The sequence below is a fragment of the Quercus suber genome, unplaced genomic scaffold (genome assembly GCF_002906115.3).
Source record: "Quercus suber isolate HL8 unplaced genomic scaffold, Cork oak 2.0 scaffold_361, whole genome shotgun sequence".
Taxonomy (NCBI): Eukaryota; Viridiplantae; Streptophyta; class Magnoliopsida; order Fagales; family Fagaceae; genus Quercus; species Quercus suber.
Genome location: NW_027069813.1, coordinates 754,584 through 772,524, shown reverse-complemented (window position 1 = coordinate 772,524; position 17,941 = coordinate 754,584). Strand labels below are relative to the sequence as shown.

Here is a 17,941-nt window from a genome sequence, read left to right as displayed (position 1 = left end):
TTTTTTTTTTTTTTTGGATAAGTAAAAAAGATGTATATTCAAAGAGCTACCTCATGAAAAACATAAGGTAGAGCAAGTAGTGCAGAGAAGGAAACAAACAAAAAGAAAAGACGACAAAACAAACATAAACCAACAAAGAACTAAGTACAGTGTAGAGAATTAAGGAACAAAGGGAGAGAGTCACTAGAGGTGAGTCCCCAAGTTCTAGACCAATCAAAAAGAGAACCACTATAGAAAGCGAGCAACTGGTCATCGGATTTGTCCGTATCCTCAAAAGTTCGTCAATTCCACTCCCTCCAGATACACCACATTAGGCACAAAGGAGCTAAATTCCAAATGCTAGAAGAGTGCTTTCCAAACCAATTCCACCAACCAAAAAGTGTGTCTGCAACTGATCTTGGCAAAACCCAAGAGATCCCAAAAGATCTAAAAAACAAGCTCTACAGCTGAAAAGCTTTTTCACAATGGAGTAGCAAATGATTCACCGTCTCCCGGTGACAACGGCACATAATGCACCAGTCAACAAAAACAACTCCTTTACGCCTCAGAATGTCCCCTGTAAGAATCTTCTCCCAAATAGCAGTCCAAACAAAGAAAGAGATGCGCAGAGGAGCCTTAACCCTCCAAATACATTTCCAAGGAAAGATAATAGGCAAGGGACAACGAAGCTTATTGTAGAAAGAGCAGATGTCAAAATCTCCCTTCTTTGGCAACTTCCACTTCATACGGTCTCTGTGCTCAAATCGAGGTAAATTTGAACCCAAGGTACGAAGGAATTCATCCACCTCACCCACCTCCCAATCATTTGGATCCCTTAATAAATGAACATTCCAGCTTCTCCGAGCCTCAATCCCCAACCTTTCAAGAGACGAGACCACAGATGCCTCTCTATTTAAAGCAATCCCATACACTATCGGGAAGGATAGATGGAGTGGTAAGTCCCCACACCACCTATCTGTCCAAAACTTCACTCTATCCCCCACCCCTACCTCAAACTGTATGCATTTACTAAACACCTCCCAACCTTTTCGAGTACTTCTCCATAAACCACACCCATAGGCACCCCTACCCAGCTTGGAAGACCAACCCTCCACTCTTCCCTGAACTTCGAAACTACAACTCTCCTCCAAAAACAAGTCTCCTCAACCCCAAACCGCCATAACCATTTTCTTAGAAAGGCTTTATTAAAAGTAGTTATTTTCCTTACTCCCAAACTACTGTTCGCCTTAGGAGTACACACCTTATCTCACCCCACCAAATGAGCCTTTGAATCCCCCCACAAGAAGTCCCTTTGCATCTTCTCAATCTTATTAGCCACCTGCGATGGGATGGTAAAAAGAGACAAATAATAAGTAGAAAGGCTAGCTAGCGTACTCTTAAACAACGTCAGTCATCCACCTTTTGACGAATACAGCTTCTTCCACCCAGCCAGCTTCCGCTTAATTTTCTCCAAAATAGGATTCCAAATAGAGGGAGACTTATGAGAAGCCCCCAACAGCATACCTAGATAGGTCATAGGCAAAGTCCCAATCCTACAACCCAGAATCTCTGCCAAGGCATGCACATTATTAACCTCTCCTATTGGAACCATCTCGCTCTTCAGGACATTAACCTTCAAATCTATCACAGCCTGAAAACAAAGGAGAAGCATCCGAACGTGAAGGATCTGCTCCACTTCCGCATCACAAAATAGAATAGTATCATCCGCAAACAGAAGATGCGAGACACATTCTCCTTCACCCCGTCTACCATCAGCCTTAAAACTCCTGATCAAGCCAGCACCTTCAACTCTTTTCAACATCCTGCTTAAAACCTCCATAATAACCAGAAACAACATGGGAGATAGCGGGTCCTTATTGTTATCCTTATTAAGTTATCCTTATTAAGCATATTGTTATCCTTATTAAGTTATATAAGCATTTAGACATTTTTGAAATTTTGCTATTACAGTTGCTACTTCAAATAAACCTCATGCAAGTTCTGCATCTCGAAGATGAAGTAAAAGAATACCTTAAGAGAAGATTTCTCGAAGAGAACTCAATGAGAGTCTTCTTTCTGTAACAAATCCTACATATTGGGGTTAGGTAAGCCTTTCCCTCTTTGTTTATGTGAGTTTTTTTTTTTTTTTAAATAACATATATAAATGTCCTGAACATTTTTCACATTACTTTCGTTGTTTTCTAAAATAAATTTTTTGTTTGGTGTTAATTTCCCTAGTTGATGCAGAAACCTTTGTTGTTTTCTAAAATAAATTTGATATTTGGTGTTTATTTCCCTATTTGATGCAGAAAAAAAAATATTATAAAAAATTATTCTTTTTTCCTTCTATATTGATATTAATCAGATAAGAATGATCTTATTTTGCAGATAATATTTTCAACTGTAGATTAGGAGTTGCATACTAAAGAATTATGTTCTTCCATCCTTTATAAAGACAAACTATGTCATCGTTTATGACATTATTAATAACAACAATCGATTGATATTGACATTAATTCAAATGTTATAAATAATGCCTTACCTTATGACAATAGTAAGCTAGAAGTTCAATTTTTATTTTATTTGTAAATTCTTACAATCATGGACTAACAAAATCAGTGATCTGCTATTTGTAAATTCTTACAATCATGGACCAACCAAATCAGTGATCTGCAGTTTGCATCAGAGCTAACGGCGATAGTTTAATCATAATGATTGGTGTGAAGGTTTAGAGAAAAGTTCTAAACACCTAAAAATGGATATGGTAGACAAGATCCCCATCACGCAATTTCTGCTGAAAAGCTGCCAGACTTGAATTGCACAAGCGTAGAATCAGCAAAGAGAGTTATAGCACGGACAACAACAACAAAACAGGATTTTGGGTCCTTTTGTAAGTGTTTGCTTCCTTATTTGCTTCTTCTATTTGATTTGTAAAAACGAGTTGGGATTGTCAAATGAGCTTCATCATCCCATTTTTGTTATATCTGTAGCCTTGTAATTTCCTATGACTGAATTATTTTTAAACAAAGTTCTAAATGTGTTTATATCTATAATTATTTATAGCTATGAATTTATTTTCTCATGCTCAACCTTTACCATTCCGATGTAAAGAATTATTGTAGTTCTTAGTTTGTATGGATCATATTGTTTGAGTTTTGTGTTTTGGTTTATAATCATTTACTGCTTTCGTAATTTTCTGCACACTTTGTGTTGACATCATTAGAGATGCTTTGGTGAGAAAGCAGTTTGCATTGATACATTTATTTTATTGGTTGCTTAAGCAGTAATTATTTTACTATAGATTGGTAGTTTGAACAGTCTAGAAAGAAACCTGAGAAATCATAAAAGAATTTTATAGAGCTACTAAATGTTATGGTTTGTGCCTTTGAAAAACTTTTTGAACAATTTGGTGGGTTATTCTTATGAAAAGCATGACATCTATGAAGTTTTGAACTACTTATTGCTTATTTGGAAAACATAATTAGATATATACAGATAAGGAAGAGTTTCTTAGAAAAAAAAAAAAAGAGTTTAAATGAGAACCCATATTCCGCAGCCACCCGACCCGCCCGACCACCACTTCAGATCAAAGCCTCCCCCGTTCAGATCCGGCGACGAATACCCATCTTTCGCTTAGATCCGGCGACGATTTTTCTCAGATCTACTTAGATCTGATGATTTTAGCTCAGTTCCGGCAATATTTTTCAAAAAATCGCTCAGATCGGTGACTTTTAAGCTCGGATCGGTGACGTGTAAGCTCAGATCGGTAACTTTGGCTTAGATCCGGCGATGTTTAAGCTCAGATCCGACGACGTTTCGCTCTTCTCCTGCCATATTCGACAACGTTTTGCTCTTCTCCAGCCAGATCCGACGACGTTTCGCTCTTCTCCAGCCAAATCCGACGACGCTTTGCTCTCCTCCGCTCATCGACTCTGTTCGTCGGTTTCAACCGAACCGACCGATCGATTTTTAGAATCCGATCCGACTCGACCCGTGGTGATCGGCGGTCGGTTGCGGGTCTGATTCTCTCCCACCCGACCTGAGCGGGTCGAGTCCGGGTTGGGCACAAACCCGACCCGGCCCGACCCGTGGACAGCCCTAGTTATTCATTAGGAATAGCTATTCCATTACCAGGTCCATGACAGTGTACTAAACTTTCCCTTAGGAATAGGATCTGTAGCCAAATCATTATTCTTATGCATCTGTTTGGTGATAACAAAGGATTAGAACCCTAAATCTGTATTACTTAGTTTGGTACATGATATGATAATATATTAGAATTATATTTACACTCCCTGTGGGTCTTGCTTAACATTTAAATATGTATAAATTAAATAATTGTATAATTAATATCATTGTCCTTTGTTTAAAATTATTCTCTCCATAAATATTAAAAAATAAGAAAGTGACATCATGTCCCCCAAATTTTAAATTCTAATAACTCAAAAATTCACACACTCAAATAAAATGAAGATATCTATAACAGTTTTTTTTTCTTTTTTAAGTTATACAAGTTTCATTAAAAAGTTAATAAGTATTTGAAATTTAAATTCATACATAAGGGCCAAAAAGAAGATTTGTCATTTGTTTTCTTTTTATTAAATTTCCTACCATAATTTAAATTGATTAGGTTTATATTTGAAAAAAGTTTTTTAATTAAATAATTTCAATCAATAATTACAAATGTTACCTTTTTAAAAAAAAAAAAATATCAGCACCATATACATATACATATATATGTATGTGTGTGCATATATATATATATATATATAGAGAGAGAGAGAGAGAGAGAGAGAGGGTTTTAGGGAGTGATAGAAAAGTATGGTTTTTTAGAATTTTCATCTTATTAGCTATTATGTGGTTTAAGGAAGAGCTATAGCGGACCTGTATATCAATTTAGGCTTAAGGAATAGCCATTTCCTATAATGAAGATGCAACCAAACAACTGAATGATGATTCCAAAGGAATAGCTATTCCATTCCTAAATATATTACTGCGTACCAAACATGCCCTAATTAATAGAAGAATATAACAGTGAATTTTGCTTTGAGGAACAGCCATGTATGGTCACACACTAGCAGGAGTCGGTATGCATAAGAAAACCTGGAGAAAAAAAAAAACCACAGGCATGCACACAAACACAATCAAGTCCCAAGTCAGAGCCTCTTCAATAATGGGGTCAAAGTTTGTAATCCTAAATATGCACAGTCCCTAAGAAATTGCAAGCCAAAACAGCCACATGAGGTCATTCACTAGCAGGAGTCAGTGTGCATAAGAAAAAATGGAAAACAAACACAGGCATGCACACAAACACAATCAATAGTCCTAAGTCAGAGCCTCTTCAATAGTGGGGTCAGAGTTTGAAATCATAAATATGCAGTCCCTAAGATATGGCAAACCAATATGGCTTATATATTCTTTTCAGATGAACAAATATATAAAGGTTTTCCAACTTGTCTATTACTATGTTTGTGGTCATGACTAACATATATGGAATCCCTGAGGCAAACCAAGAGAGCATATATATTTCATGTTCCTGCTTGCACAATTCTGACTTGATAAAAAAATTATTAAAAAAAAGGTTGGGGGGGAGGGGGAGTTAATACAACTTTTATATCAAGCTTACAACAGTTAGTCACCAAAAAGTTCAGAATATTACCTCTCTTCCAAAAGTGTGTCAATCAAGGGAAATAATCCCCTCTTGAAATCAGTTCCAAGAACATGTTTCAACGCCACTAACAACTCCTACACCCAACACTTTTAACTTTGTAATGATGAAAGGAAAAAACATCCAAGAAAAGATAAGAAATATAAAGGCATCAATGTTGACCTTTCTAATGGTTACAGAATCTGAACATGTAACAAGTAAATTGACAATGCTTTTGCAAATGCTTTCTTCATGTGGCCTGATATAATCAGCAAAGCTCTTCAACAGGTATGTTAAAAACGAAACTGTCTGCAGTAGTAGAGATTTAATGTTAGTGAATGGTTAACATAAGACATTTGGGAAAACAATGTTAGATAAAAATACAGTGAATGTCAATGCTTTTGGGGGGTTTATCTGCACATTAGGAGCAAAGCTGATGATAAAACTGTACAAAATACTCCAGTTTTTAATGGCTATCTTCGGTTTTTTTTTTTTAAGATAAAAATAATTTTATTAAAAAGAGACTACTTCATGTTAAATGAACATGAAGAGAATAAAGAACTACAAAACTGTAAATATTATATACAAAAAGCATTTCTAAAAACGCAGCAATATCCCTATTTGTGAAAACCCAAGCCTGGGACCTAACAAATAAGGAACCAGAGAAAACGGCAACAACTGATTTCCTGTGCACTCCACATCCTCATATGTGTGCCAATTGTTCCCTCCATATAGTCCACATCAAACACAAAGGAACAATTTAAAGTTTCTTCTCAAAATCATTTAAAGTCGATAGCAATAAGCAAGCAACTACTTCTAAATCATTTAGAGTTTCTTCTCAAAAAGGGCATGGAAGAGTTTAAGCAAGTCTGAGATGGTACCTATCGGAGCGGTGTCTAATATAGCTCCTTTGACGGCAATTTTGGGGTGTAAAGTTTTATTGTTGCCAATGAAGCATTTGGGATTGCCATTGGGGGCCCGGTTTAAATCCAAGGCAATCTGAAATTTGGTTTTAGAAAGGATGGAGAAACGACAAGCTAGCTGGAAGAAACTGTATTCATCTAAGGGAGGCAGAATTACCCTCATTAAGAGTACCCTCACCAGACTGCCTACTTAATTTTTGTCTTTACTCACGATCCCAGCCAGTGTGGCTCATTGCTTTGAGGAATTACAACGGGATTCTTTTTGTGATGGTGGATTAGGAGAAGGCAAGTTTCACCTGGCTAATTGGAAGACTGTTTGTCAGCTATTACAAACAGGTAATTTGGTTATTGAAGTCTTATTCAGTTCAACAATGACTTATTGGGGAAGTGGTTATGGCAGTTTGCTATGGAAACAGATACTTTATGGAGAGTAGTAATGGCTACCAAATATGGTTGTTGTGTGAGTGATTGAGGTTCTGAAGTGTCCAAAGAGCCACGTGGGGTTTCCTTGTGGAAGCACATTAGAGGAGGTTAGGGGAGGCTTTCTCAATATTTTCTGTTTGAGGTGGGGAGGGGCTTTCAGATTCATTTCTAGGATGATGTGTGGTTTGGTGAGATACCTCTTAAGGAGGCTTTTCCATTGTTGTATCACATTGCACCATAAAAGGACGCATTTGTGGCTGATCATTTGTGTAGGAAAAATGGGGATCTTCACTGGGATGTACTTTTTATTAGAATGATTCAAGATTGGGAATTGGGAATTGGAGAGCTTACTATCTTTCTTTGATATTCTATACTCTGCTAATATTGGCCAGAATGGGGAAGATAGAATGGCGTGGTTGCCTGGCAGGAACGGTTCTTTCAAAGATAAGTCGTATTAAGTCGTTTCTGGATGATGTGTGGTGTGGTGAGATACCTCTTAAGGAGGCTTTTCCATTGTTGTATCACATTGCACTGTAAAAGGACGCATTTGTGGCTGATCATTTGTGTGGGAAAAATGGGGATCTTCACTGGGATGTGCTTTTTATTAGAATGATTCGAGATTGGGAATTGGGAATTGGGGAGCTTACTATCTTTCTTTGATATTCTAGACTCCACTAATATTGGCCAAAATGGGGAAGATAGAATGGTGTGGTTGCCTGACAGGAATGGTTCTTTCAAAGTTAAGTCGTATTAAGAAGTTCTAACCGCTAGAGGAAGTGTTATTCCCTTTTCTTTTTTTTTTAGAAGAAGCTCTCTCTAAAGTAGCTTTTTTTTCACTCGGACAGCCACTAAGGGGAAGATCCTTACATTGGATAACTTGAGGAAGAGGAATATTTGTGTCATTAACCAATGGTGCTTGTGTAAGAATAGTTGGGAATCCGTGGATCACCTCCTTCACTGTTCTTAAGCCTATAGTCTATGGAACACTTGTGTTTAGCATGTTTGGTGTTTCTTGGGTATGCCTAAACAAGTGGTGAAGCTCCTAGATAGTTGGGACAGGGGTGTTGGCCGGCATCGAACAGCAGTTACTTAGGGGGCTATTCCGTTGTGTATCACGTGGACTGTTTGGAGAGAACGGAACTATCAAAATTTCAAGGGGTATGAACATTCCATCCTTGATTTTTTTTTTTTTTTTTTTTTTTGGATAGGTAATAAGAGTTTTTTAAAAAAGTTTTATTTACCCATCAACAGAGCATAGAAGAGCCAAGAGTCTTGCAACTCAATTGGTTGGCACCTCATGATGTTTCCAACAGAGCCATCTAGGGTTCAACCCCCCCCCCCCCCCACCCCCCCAATTCCCCCTCTTCCCCAATTGTAACTATCGAATTATCAAAATAAGGCATAGAAGAGGTTCAATGTCCCAACTCTCAAGACAATAAGAATATGGTTCAATCATGTCAAATTCATGCGCAGATAATTTACAGGCTTAAAAGTAATACAAGTGTCCTAGCAGGCATAGTGCCATATTCAGACCACAATCAGCTAAAGTTCATACAACTCAGCTCTACTCCTTAACCATTCAGTACATATTTTTTATACGTAAAACCAATCAACCATTCAGAACATGTCTACCTAACATTTCAATATTCACCAAGTGAACAGTTTTGATGGTATAATATTAATAAAAAGAAGCATATACCTTAACCTGCGCACCCTTTAGCTCAATGAAGTGTGTCTTCAGATGTGGAGGAACCTTTTCTGGACCTGGAACAGATATAGCAGCAACCATCAATGGCAACAAGTGAGGAATATTAGTCTGAACAAGCCGACTGTACAATTGAAACAGAAACATGACCACCAATGGACTCTCTGTAACAATTTTGAAGGAGCGTGTACTCGGGTTAAGCTGTCCCGACCCACCAGCAGCAGGGCCTATAGTCAAAACTTGGTCTGAAGAAGAAGAAGACAATGTATCCATAGGCTTAACATCTTCCCCGGCCACCGCCCCACTTTCAAAGAAATGGCTAACAGTCGATTTAAAGTTCTGGTAAATCTTGCAAACAAAGTCCAGAAAAGGCTGAACTTCATTCTCCAGAGTTGGCCTGAAATTCCTGAGGAGATCAAAGATTATTCGGATGCAAATTAAGCCATTCTCTTCGTTGTCGGTAGTGAGTACTTGCATAGCCACTTTCAAGAGGTCCTGCACGAATGGGCGGAGAACTTCGCTGTGAGGAAGACGATTGAGGATCTCCACCACAATGTTCCGGAGCTTGTGCTCTGGACTGTCCGCGAACTGCGGCTTTGTAATCTGTAAAAGCACAACCGAGAATGCCCGGAAATAGCATTTTAGAAAATTCAAGTACTCAGCAGTGTGGGCAATTTCAAGACTGTCTCGAACTTCCATTGCCATCTGAAGCCTTTGATTAATTTCTGTTTCAAAAAGCAAAAAACAAAAATCAAAGTTGTTGAAAACGAAAATAAATCACACTACACAAATTTTGCACTCAAATTAGTAAGAAATTTTACTCTTTTTTTGTAAAGAAATGCAAAAACGTAGTTTAAATTAACGTATTTGAGAGAGTGAGAGTAAGAGAGAGAGTACGTATGTCAGGCTCGACGAGATTCCGAGAGTGCTGCTCGAAATTCTGAATAGGACTCATGGTGACGAAGTAGAAGGCGAACTATACAAAAACCCTAACTCCGCTCGAGCAAGAAATGAAGGACTCGGAATCAATTTCAAATTCTTCGAACTTCTAGGGTTTCAGAGCAAAATACTTCAGCTTTCAGAAACCCAGTGGCTGTTCGTTGAGCTCGTTCGTAGTTTGAGATTTCAGAGACGGGATTGATTGTTTTATACAATAATAATAATAATAATATAGCTAAGGAGAATAAATAAGTTGCAGTGAATTTAAATTTAGAACTGAGAATAAACCCTAGGATTTTTCGAGATGATCTTCTTCGGCAGAAATTTCTCTCTCACACTAACTTTTAGTTACGTACTTCCCTCTCTTTTTGTCTCTCAGGTCCCCGAAGAGTCGAGGATTTGGGAGGGGAAATGAGTTCTCATGTTATTAGAAGCGATTTATTTAAAGGGTTCTTTATTTTCTCGGTTTTTGCTCACCTGGTCGAGCCCAAAGGTTATAGGCTCGGAGCTGCACCCATTGGGCCAATTGAATATGTGGGGAAAGTTTGTTTGGAGAGTTTTTCTTTTTTTTCTTTTTTCTTTGGGGGGAGATAAGAATATTATAATTGAGGAAAAATAAAAGGAGGGGAGGACTCAGAACCATCCCTAAAATCAAGAGAGATGACCCAATCGAGAAGAGAAGTGATGCTACTGGTTACTACAAAAGTACAAATTTTACTACTTATAATTATAAACGGACTTCTCATCAATCACACAAAATAATAAATCATTTGTGAAAATTTTGAATAGCAAGCAAGATAAATCATTTCAGTTGTATAGCACAATCTATCTTATAATAAGAGACGGGCTCTAAAGTTGCAAAGAAAATAGCTAATAAGGCAATTACATACCCATTAGATTATTACTATAAAAGAAAATACTCATTAGGTGTTATATTCGGTCGTGAGTTCCAATTAACTCAACTGGTAAAGTCTCTGATGGTTGTATAAAAAATTTGAGGTTCAATCTCCGTCTATACCAAAAACTGATTAATGTTTTGGACTGATGAAAAAGAACACTCATCAGGAGTGGACGCAATAGTTTGAAATTCAAAAAAAAAAAAAAAAAAAAAAAAAGGGTGTTATATTCGGTCATAGATGCATTAATTATCAACGATTTGAGCAGTGAAAAGCTAAGAGGGGATATGCGGGGCATAGGATGTAACAATGCATTGTCTTTAATTTCATCAACCTTTCCTCGCCAAAGGTTTCTTAGACAACGTCGCTTCCTCATCACTTTTTTATGGTGACTAGCTTTTCAAGTAGGTGGCTTTGTAAGCAAGCACTTTAACATATATAATTCCACTTTCCAATAAAGTCATTAGTATTGCAGCTTTATAAGAGAAACCATTATCAATTTTCTTATCGATTTGAAAGGAAAATGTCATTGTTTGGTCCGAATTGAACTAGAGATACCATAATTCACATCGGTTTCATTGAGTTTCTTAACTTAAATACCATACTATTAAGGTACCATAGGAGCAAGTCAAGTATACGTATTAAGAATATAAGAATATATAATCCAGCAGTTGAATTTACAAAATACTAATAAAATAAAAAAATTATTAAGTGATGTAACACTGCTTAAAAATACACAATGTATTACTCTCCTCGCAATGCCCTACTCACTTAAGATGAAACCAACAATCCTTAACTAACGAGCTCTTAATTAGTCCTAATAGGCTCAAGCTCCATCACTGGAATGGATAATTAAGGGAGAAAAACAGCTTTATTATTTTAGGGTGCGTTTGTTTCGCATGAAAATGGTTTCAAGAAATTATTTTACACCCTTGCGGGTGTTTGGTACCTTCAAAAAATTCGGTCAATGGAAAACACACCCACGTTGACCGGAAAATAAGACCCTCAAGAGTGTAAAATAATGCACACTCTTATTTTACCTTTAATGTGTTTCCGAAAAACACACTCATAGAGAGAGAGTGTGTGAGAGCACACTTCACCTGAAGTGATTCCACGCCGATCAAATCACCGTCCACGCGAACTCACACACCCGAAGACAGAGAGAGAGCTAGAAGGGAAAGTGAAGAAGACAACCCAACCTTCGCCGGTCTGATCACGCTGCAACTTCATGCCTTAGCCTCACCGAACCGTCATCGTCTTCGCCACAGATCTACACCGCCAGTCAAGGAAGCTTTCTCTTCTCTCTTCCTCTCTCTTTCCCTCTAACCAACCAAAGCCGATAAGCTATTTGACCCACCCACAATCTTTGATCTACAACCCAATCTCGTCATCGTCACCTCTGTCAAACCCACCTATCGATCTTGTCATTGTCAGACCCACCCATTGATCTATCTTTCCTTCTCCTTCTCTCAAGATCGGTGCTTGTATTTGAGAAAGACTAAATTCTTTTTTTTGGTTATGTTTTATTGTTGATTTGGTTTATATATTCAGATTTCCTATTATAATACTTGTTTGGAAGCTAAGAAAATGTGTTTTCTATAAAATTTTCAGATACACAACCAAACACCTTAAAATATTTTCCAAAATATTTTTTGTAATGGGACCAAACACCTGAAATCATTTTCATTTCTAGAAAATATTTTCACTTGAAAATATTTTTACACCTTGAAATCATTTTACATTGAACCAAACGCAGCCTTAGTCGCAAATGAAATATTATTCTCTTAACAAAATGGAAGACAAGTTGTTGTAGAATGCCTAAATAGGTTAATTTTGATGGGAACAAAAAAAGTGGTTAGGGGCAATAAATGATGATGGACCTAACTTGTATTAAGATTAGTGCCATAAAATATTATTGTATGCTATTTATGACATTATGTTAAATGTAATAAAGTTGTTTTATTATTATCTAAAATAACGATATTATGAATATTTAGACATTATCACATGGTCCTTAAGATGCATAGTATGTGATATTATGTGATTTAGTCACAGAAGATATAAATTACAAGTTCTTTTTAAACTCAAAATCTTAGTTCGTTGTCGGTGATGAAATTAGGCATTTTATCTGCGAAGATTATAACATGTCAATTAAAATGATTTGTCTTGATCGTGGAAGTGAAAACGTCTAGTTGATATGTTAATATGTTTTAAGTGTATAAGATATATTGAATTGGGCCACTGTGAGATTTATTATTATATAAACGACTGTCAAATGAATAATAAATCTCACGATTTTTATTTACATAAACTCTCAATCTTGAGAGAATAGTGAATCTGACCATGAAATGTAGGTTGTTTTGATAGATCAGGAGTGAGATCTAAATAAATGGTCAAAAGCTTAGTATGTTGAGCAACCACACGTAGTGTTGAAGGAACACATATTCTCAAGATAGAATTCATAGTCTCTTTATATAGATATAAAATATTCCATTGAAATAAGTTTAATGAGTTTTATTATTCAAAGTATCAGGTCTGACCAATTTAATAAAAAGTTGCTAAAGTTTATATCAATTTCATAATATATATATATATATATATGAATAACTTAAATGATTAAACTGGGCATTCAATGATCAAGAGGCAGTAATTTTCAAAGTGACATTTACACATTATGACTTAGTACTACTACGAATATTTTTATGAAGGGGTTAAATGTTTAGATAATAAAATATTGGGATATAATTTATTAATAAGGCCTAGAATGCAATTATATTTATATAGTGGTATTGAATATAATTTATGGTAACTTTGAACTTGTCAAAAGTTGACAAATAAGCCCAAAACCTATTGGAGTTAGAGCCTTATTTGTTTATTTTGGTTCCACTCCAAGCCATACACTAAAGCCCAATTGGGCTGACTCAAAGGACTAACCCAATTAGATAATTAGTTATTTATTTAATAAGAGTTATTAAATAAAATAACTACCAAGTGTAGATAAACATATCTACGTATGATTAAAAGAGAAATATGCAGTCTTTCTCAAGACACTTTTGTTATTCTCTTGAACAAGTACATATAGAACTGATTGAGAGACCACAAATCTTGGACATATTGTGGAATTGGGATGAAAATTAAAAGTCTTCCCAAGTTCAATCTTCCATTGTTTTAAATTTCACTGCATCAAGGTACACCTTCTTTGTTTCTAATATCTAGATGTTTCATGTTATCTCACATGAATGAAGTAGATCAGTTTATTTCTGCTGCATGTTTTTGTATGAAATACAAAATTGTGTTTTTCCATATGTTTTCCCAACAACTTGGTGGGTGATTTGCTTAACGAGAAGAGGAAATGAACATGTCATGCACCTTATAACAGACTTGCTTCCACCCTTTTGGGCTATATTCGTTTCCTTGCAAATTCATCTCACCTAAAAAGTGTGGTAGAAATATAATATCACATTCTCAAATTATTCCATCTTTCATTTCAAACCTTACCTCTGTGGATTCATATTGGGATTTGGGTTGGGTGCAATTGCTAGGGTATTGCAATCTCTATTTTTCTAAAAACTTTCATTTTTTAATTTTTTTTTCACTTAATTTATTCAATGGTTAAAATTAAAAGTTGCTTTTTTTACCTCACAATCTCAGTCATTGAGAATTATTGTGCCTGATCTCAATCCCTCAAATTGTGATAGATACTCCTTTGCAAGGTTGGGCTGCTGATTGAGCCTTCCGAAAGGATGTTGGGTCTGTTGATTGGGCTGTTGTTATGACAAACCTTGTTGCCGTTGAGACCTTTGTGAGCCTTCATTGATTTGGGCCTACTAATTTGATATAACCCAAAACAAATGAGGTCGGACCTATGTTCAGAGTTCTTGACACGATAATCCCGAAGCTGAGCTCCACTTGAGCTGTGATGGAGCCCATAGGCATGGGGTGAGTGTCCACTACAAAGCAGGCAAGTCTTAATCAAGCCATGGGGTGCTTTCACATAGAACTAACGGAATCAAGATAATTTTTTTTCACTTAATTTATTCAATGGTTAAAATTAAAAGTTGCTTTTTTTACCTCACAATCTCAGTCATTGAGAATTATTGTGCCTGATCTCAATCCCTCAAATTGTGATAGATACTCCTTTGCAAGGTTGGGCTGCTGATTGAGCCTTCCGAAAGGATGTTGGGTCTGTTGATTGGGCTGTTGTTATGACAAACCTTGTTGCCGTTGAGACCTTTGTGAGCCTTCATTGATTTGGGCCTACTAATTTGATATAACCCAAAACAAATGAGGTCGGACCTATGTTCAGAGTTCTTGACACGATAATCCCGAAGCTGAGCTCCACTTGAGCTGTGATGGAGCCCATAGGCATGGGGTGAGTGTCCACTACAAAGCAGGCAAGTCTTAATCAAGCCATGGGGTGCTTTCACATAGAACTAACGGAATCAAGATAGTTCCAACAACTCATGTCAACTTCAATTAACAGCATTCTAGTGAAGTGGACGCGAAGAAAACGAAGCCCCATGTTTTGATTAAGCAAGCAAATTAAGAAAAACCACACCAGCCCCCATTAGCAACGACCTCTATTCAAGCTAGCTCATAATCTTAACTTTTAGCAACTCTGTTAACTGTATTAAAAGGAGAACCTTATCACTGCTACTTCATTCATTCACAGCGAAGAGAGTGGAGTGCTAAAAAAAATGGATCATAGCGAAGAGAGTGGAGTAGTGGCCATGGGACGAGCAGAGATTGACACGCGAGCGCCTTTCAAGTCAGTTAAAGAAGCAGTAATGTTGTTCGGGGAAAGAGTTTTGGCTGGGGAAATCTACGCCAACAAGCTCAAAGAGGTCCTCTCTACTCATCTCCTCCTCTAATATTTGTTTTAGTAATCTATATGAATGAATTATTTATTGAAATTAAAACTTTTAATTAGGAGCTTGACCCTTCAAAAACTATAAATTCATCTCCAAATGTAAAGTCAGATAATAAAGAGTATTGATTTTGTACTGCCTTACCAAAATATACAGTGAAGGCTCTTTGAATTTATTTATACTGAACTCATTTGTACATACGAAGCGTTTTAGATAAACATAAAGAGTTTGAAATTCTAAATATAAACAGTAAGTTACTGATACTTGTATTTGAATTAGTTGCTATAAATTATGATGCTATCTGTTGCTGTACTTATCATTATCAGCTAGTTCCTTTGAAAAAACCTTTTTTTTTTTTAAGAAACAAATACACATACATTCAAGGGACAGAGAAAAAGATTATAACATAAAAACATACTACAAACTCTACTTAAATGTTATAATAACTTTTAAGGGAAGGTGAAATAAGTTAGATTTTTAAATAAAGTAACTCCACTCAAATGTCCTAGAAACATTTACTTCATGATATTATTTTAATCATATATCATAAAATCTAAAAAATTTCACTTACTTTTCAAGCAAAATGAAAAACACACATATAATTATGTACAAACATATATACATGTATGTATGTTTGTAATTTTAGTTTCATACAATTAAATTGTGCTACTAAAGGTTGCCCCTAAAGAAAAAAAAAATCATTCTGCCCTGCCCTAATCAAAAATAAAATAACTAAAATACTGTGGTTTTGAAAAATGGGCCCCTTCCATGCGTTAATTATTTATCCTTGCAATCACATTGTGAAGCAAGTGAAGGAAGCTACATTTTGAACCTAAAAACATGATTCTATAGAATATATACCCTACAAAAGGAATTACCAAAAAAAAAAAAAAAAAAAGGTTTTAGCCAGTGATGTGCTTAGAATGCTATCACCATTCAATAAAAGAGGTCTTAAATTCGCACTCACTGTCTCACAAAGTGGAAATCTCCTCTAGATGAAAGGAAATTCACAAACTAAAAACCAACCTTAGATGGATCGGAAACTAACTTTTCTGGTCTCTTCCTTTCATTAGTAACTTTGAGATCAAAGATGAGAATTGGACTACTTGTGCCTTCTCAACTCTTTTTTAAATTGAAATAAGGAAACTGTGTTAAATTTATAATAATACATACATAGGTCAAATTACACTTTATTACTTTAAACTTTTATATAATTTACAATATCCCTTTAAACTATTAATTTACTTGATTGATACCTAAATTTGAAATAATTGTATCGATATATCCTAGATACTCTAAATTGACAGTTAAATTAGTGGGAATTGTATTTTTTATTGCAATTGATGAGTGATGAATGTAATTTCATAATTATACTCAAGTTTTATCTCATTTAACATTCGATTTAGACAGCATGTGACACATTGATATGATTCTTTCAAATTGATGTGTCAATCAGAGCAAATTGATTGTTGTGAACATTATGAATGGGATGAATGTTTAGAGTGAAAAGGGGGGACTGAAAATTTGAAGTATCATTCTTCAAAATGAAAAATATGCACTTTGCACTTTAATGTACATTTCTCTTTTAGATGCAAGCTGGAGCACGTGAAACTGGGCATGCTCAATCCAGAATCGGGGGGGCCTTAACAGCTGAGCTTGAAGAAACAAAGCAAAGCCTTCAAAAAGCCAAAGAAGAAGGTAGCTTAATGGCAGATTGCATAAATTCTCTTAGAGAAGAGCTTGAGCAATCAAAGAAAGAGCTACGAGAGTTGAAGACATTAGAATTACAAAAAGAGCCAGTTGATCCTAACTTCGAAGACCTCAAATTCATTGAAAATGCAACAAAAGTGGACATCAATATACAAAATGAAGAAGCAAAGGAGTTTCAAAAAAAGAGATATGTGAAGTTTGCCAGCCCTCCTTCATTGGCTCAAGTTATTATCAATAAAGATGAATTACCAGAGAGATCTCCTTCTGTTAAGAAGACAAAGAAGAAGAAGCCATTAATGCCACTTATAGGATGGCTTTTTTCAAAAAAGAAGGGAGCCCACGAAGGTGAGTCTCCCAGAGATAGGTCCTTGGCCTTGGCTGAATAAGCAAAATTCTAAACAAATTTCATTCACAGATGTTATTTGAGTTGGAGTATGGAGCATTTTTGCTACGTTAAAGCGATTTAAGCTTGTCATGTTAGTATACAAAAGAATTATAGTCTATAGAAAAATATTATTTTTTGTTTTTACCTAGTCTTTTTTTTTTTTTTTGAGAAGATTTTACTAAGTAATTTGATTGAAAGGAAATAATCAGAGATCTCTATATTCCACAATGTACTTCTTCTTGTTGCGTACTTCTCTCTCCTTTGTTGTTTCTTTCTTTTTTGGATCATGTTAATGCGTGTCCCTACTTTTTAACACTACTTTTATGAGAAATATTAAAAGTTAATTAACCATATTAGGAAAGTTTTAACACTACTTTTATGAGAAATATTAAAAGTTATCAGAAAAATTAATTAATTTATCATTTTTTTGTAATATATTTCTAAAAATAGTTTCTAAACCAATGCG

At 35.8% G+C, this 17,941-nt stretch overlaps 2 protein-coding genes and 1 long non-coding RNA gene across 3 annotated transcripts; 2 read left to right on the top strand and 1 right to left on the bottom strand.

Moving 5' to 3' along the window:
• The first annotated feature begins 12 nt into the window (after positions 1-12).
• Positions 13-3,068, top strand: LOC136061894 (uncharacterized). The gene is made up of 2 exons (XR_010623737.1): positions 13-2,084; positions 2,646-3,068. It is a non-coding gene; the product is annotated as an uncharacterized LOC136061894 (long non-coding RNA).
• Positions 3,069-5,581: 2,513 nt separating this feature from the next.
• LOC112005468 (uncharacterized) lies at positions 5,582-10,141 on the bottom strand. Its single transcript, XM_024037718.2, has 4 exons — positions 9,575-10,141; positions 8,672-9,402; positions 5,810-5,935; positions 5,582-5,724 (listed from the first exon to the last, which is right to left on the bottom strand). The coding sequence occupies exons 1-4, from the start codon at positions 9,630-9,632 to the stop codon at positions 5,635-5,637; spliced, it is 1,005 nt and encodes a 334-aa protein (XP_023893486.1). The 5' UTR covers positions 9,633-10,141; the 3' UTR covers positions 5,582-5,634.
• Positions 10,142-15,134: 4,993 nt separating this feature from the next.
• LOC112005447 (WEB family protein At3g51220) lies at positions 15,135-17,705 on the top strand. The gene is made up of 2 exons (XM_024037697.2): positions 15,135-15,356; positions 16,970-17,705. The coding sequence occupies exons 1-2, from the start codon at positions 15,210-15,212 to the stop codon at positions 17,474-17,476; spliced, it is 654 nt and encodes a 217-aa protein (XP_023893465.2). The 5' UTR covers positions 15,135-15,209; the 3' UTR covers positions 17,477-17,705.
• Positions 17,706-17,941: the final 236 nt, after the last annotated feature.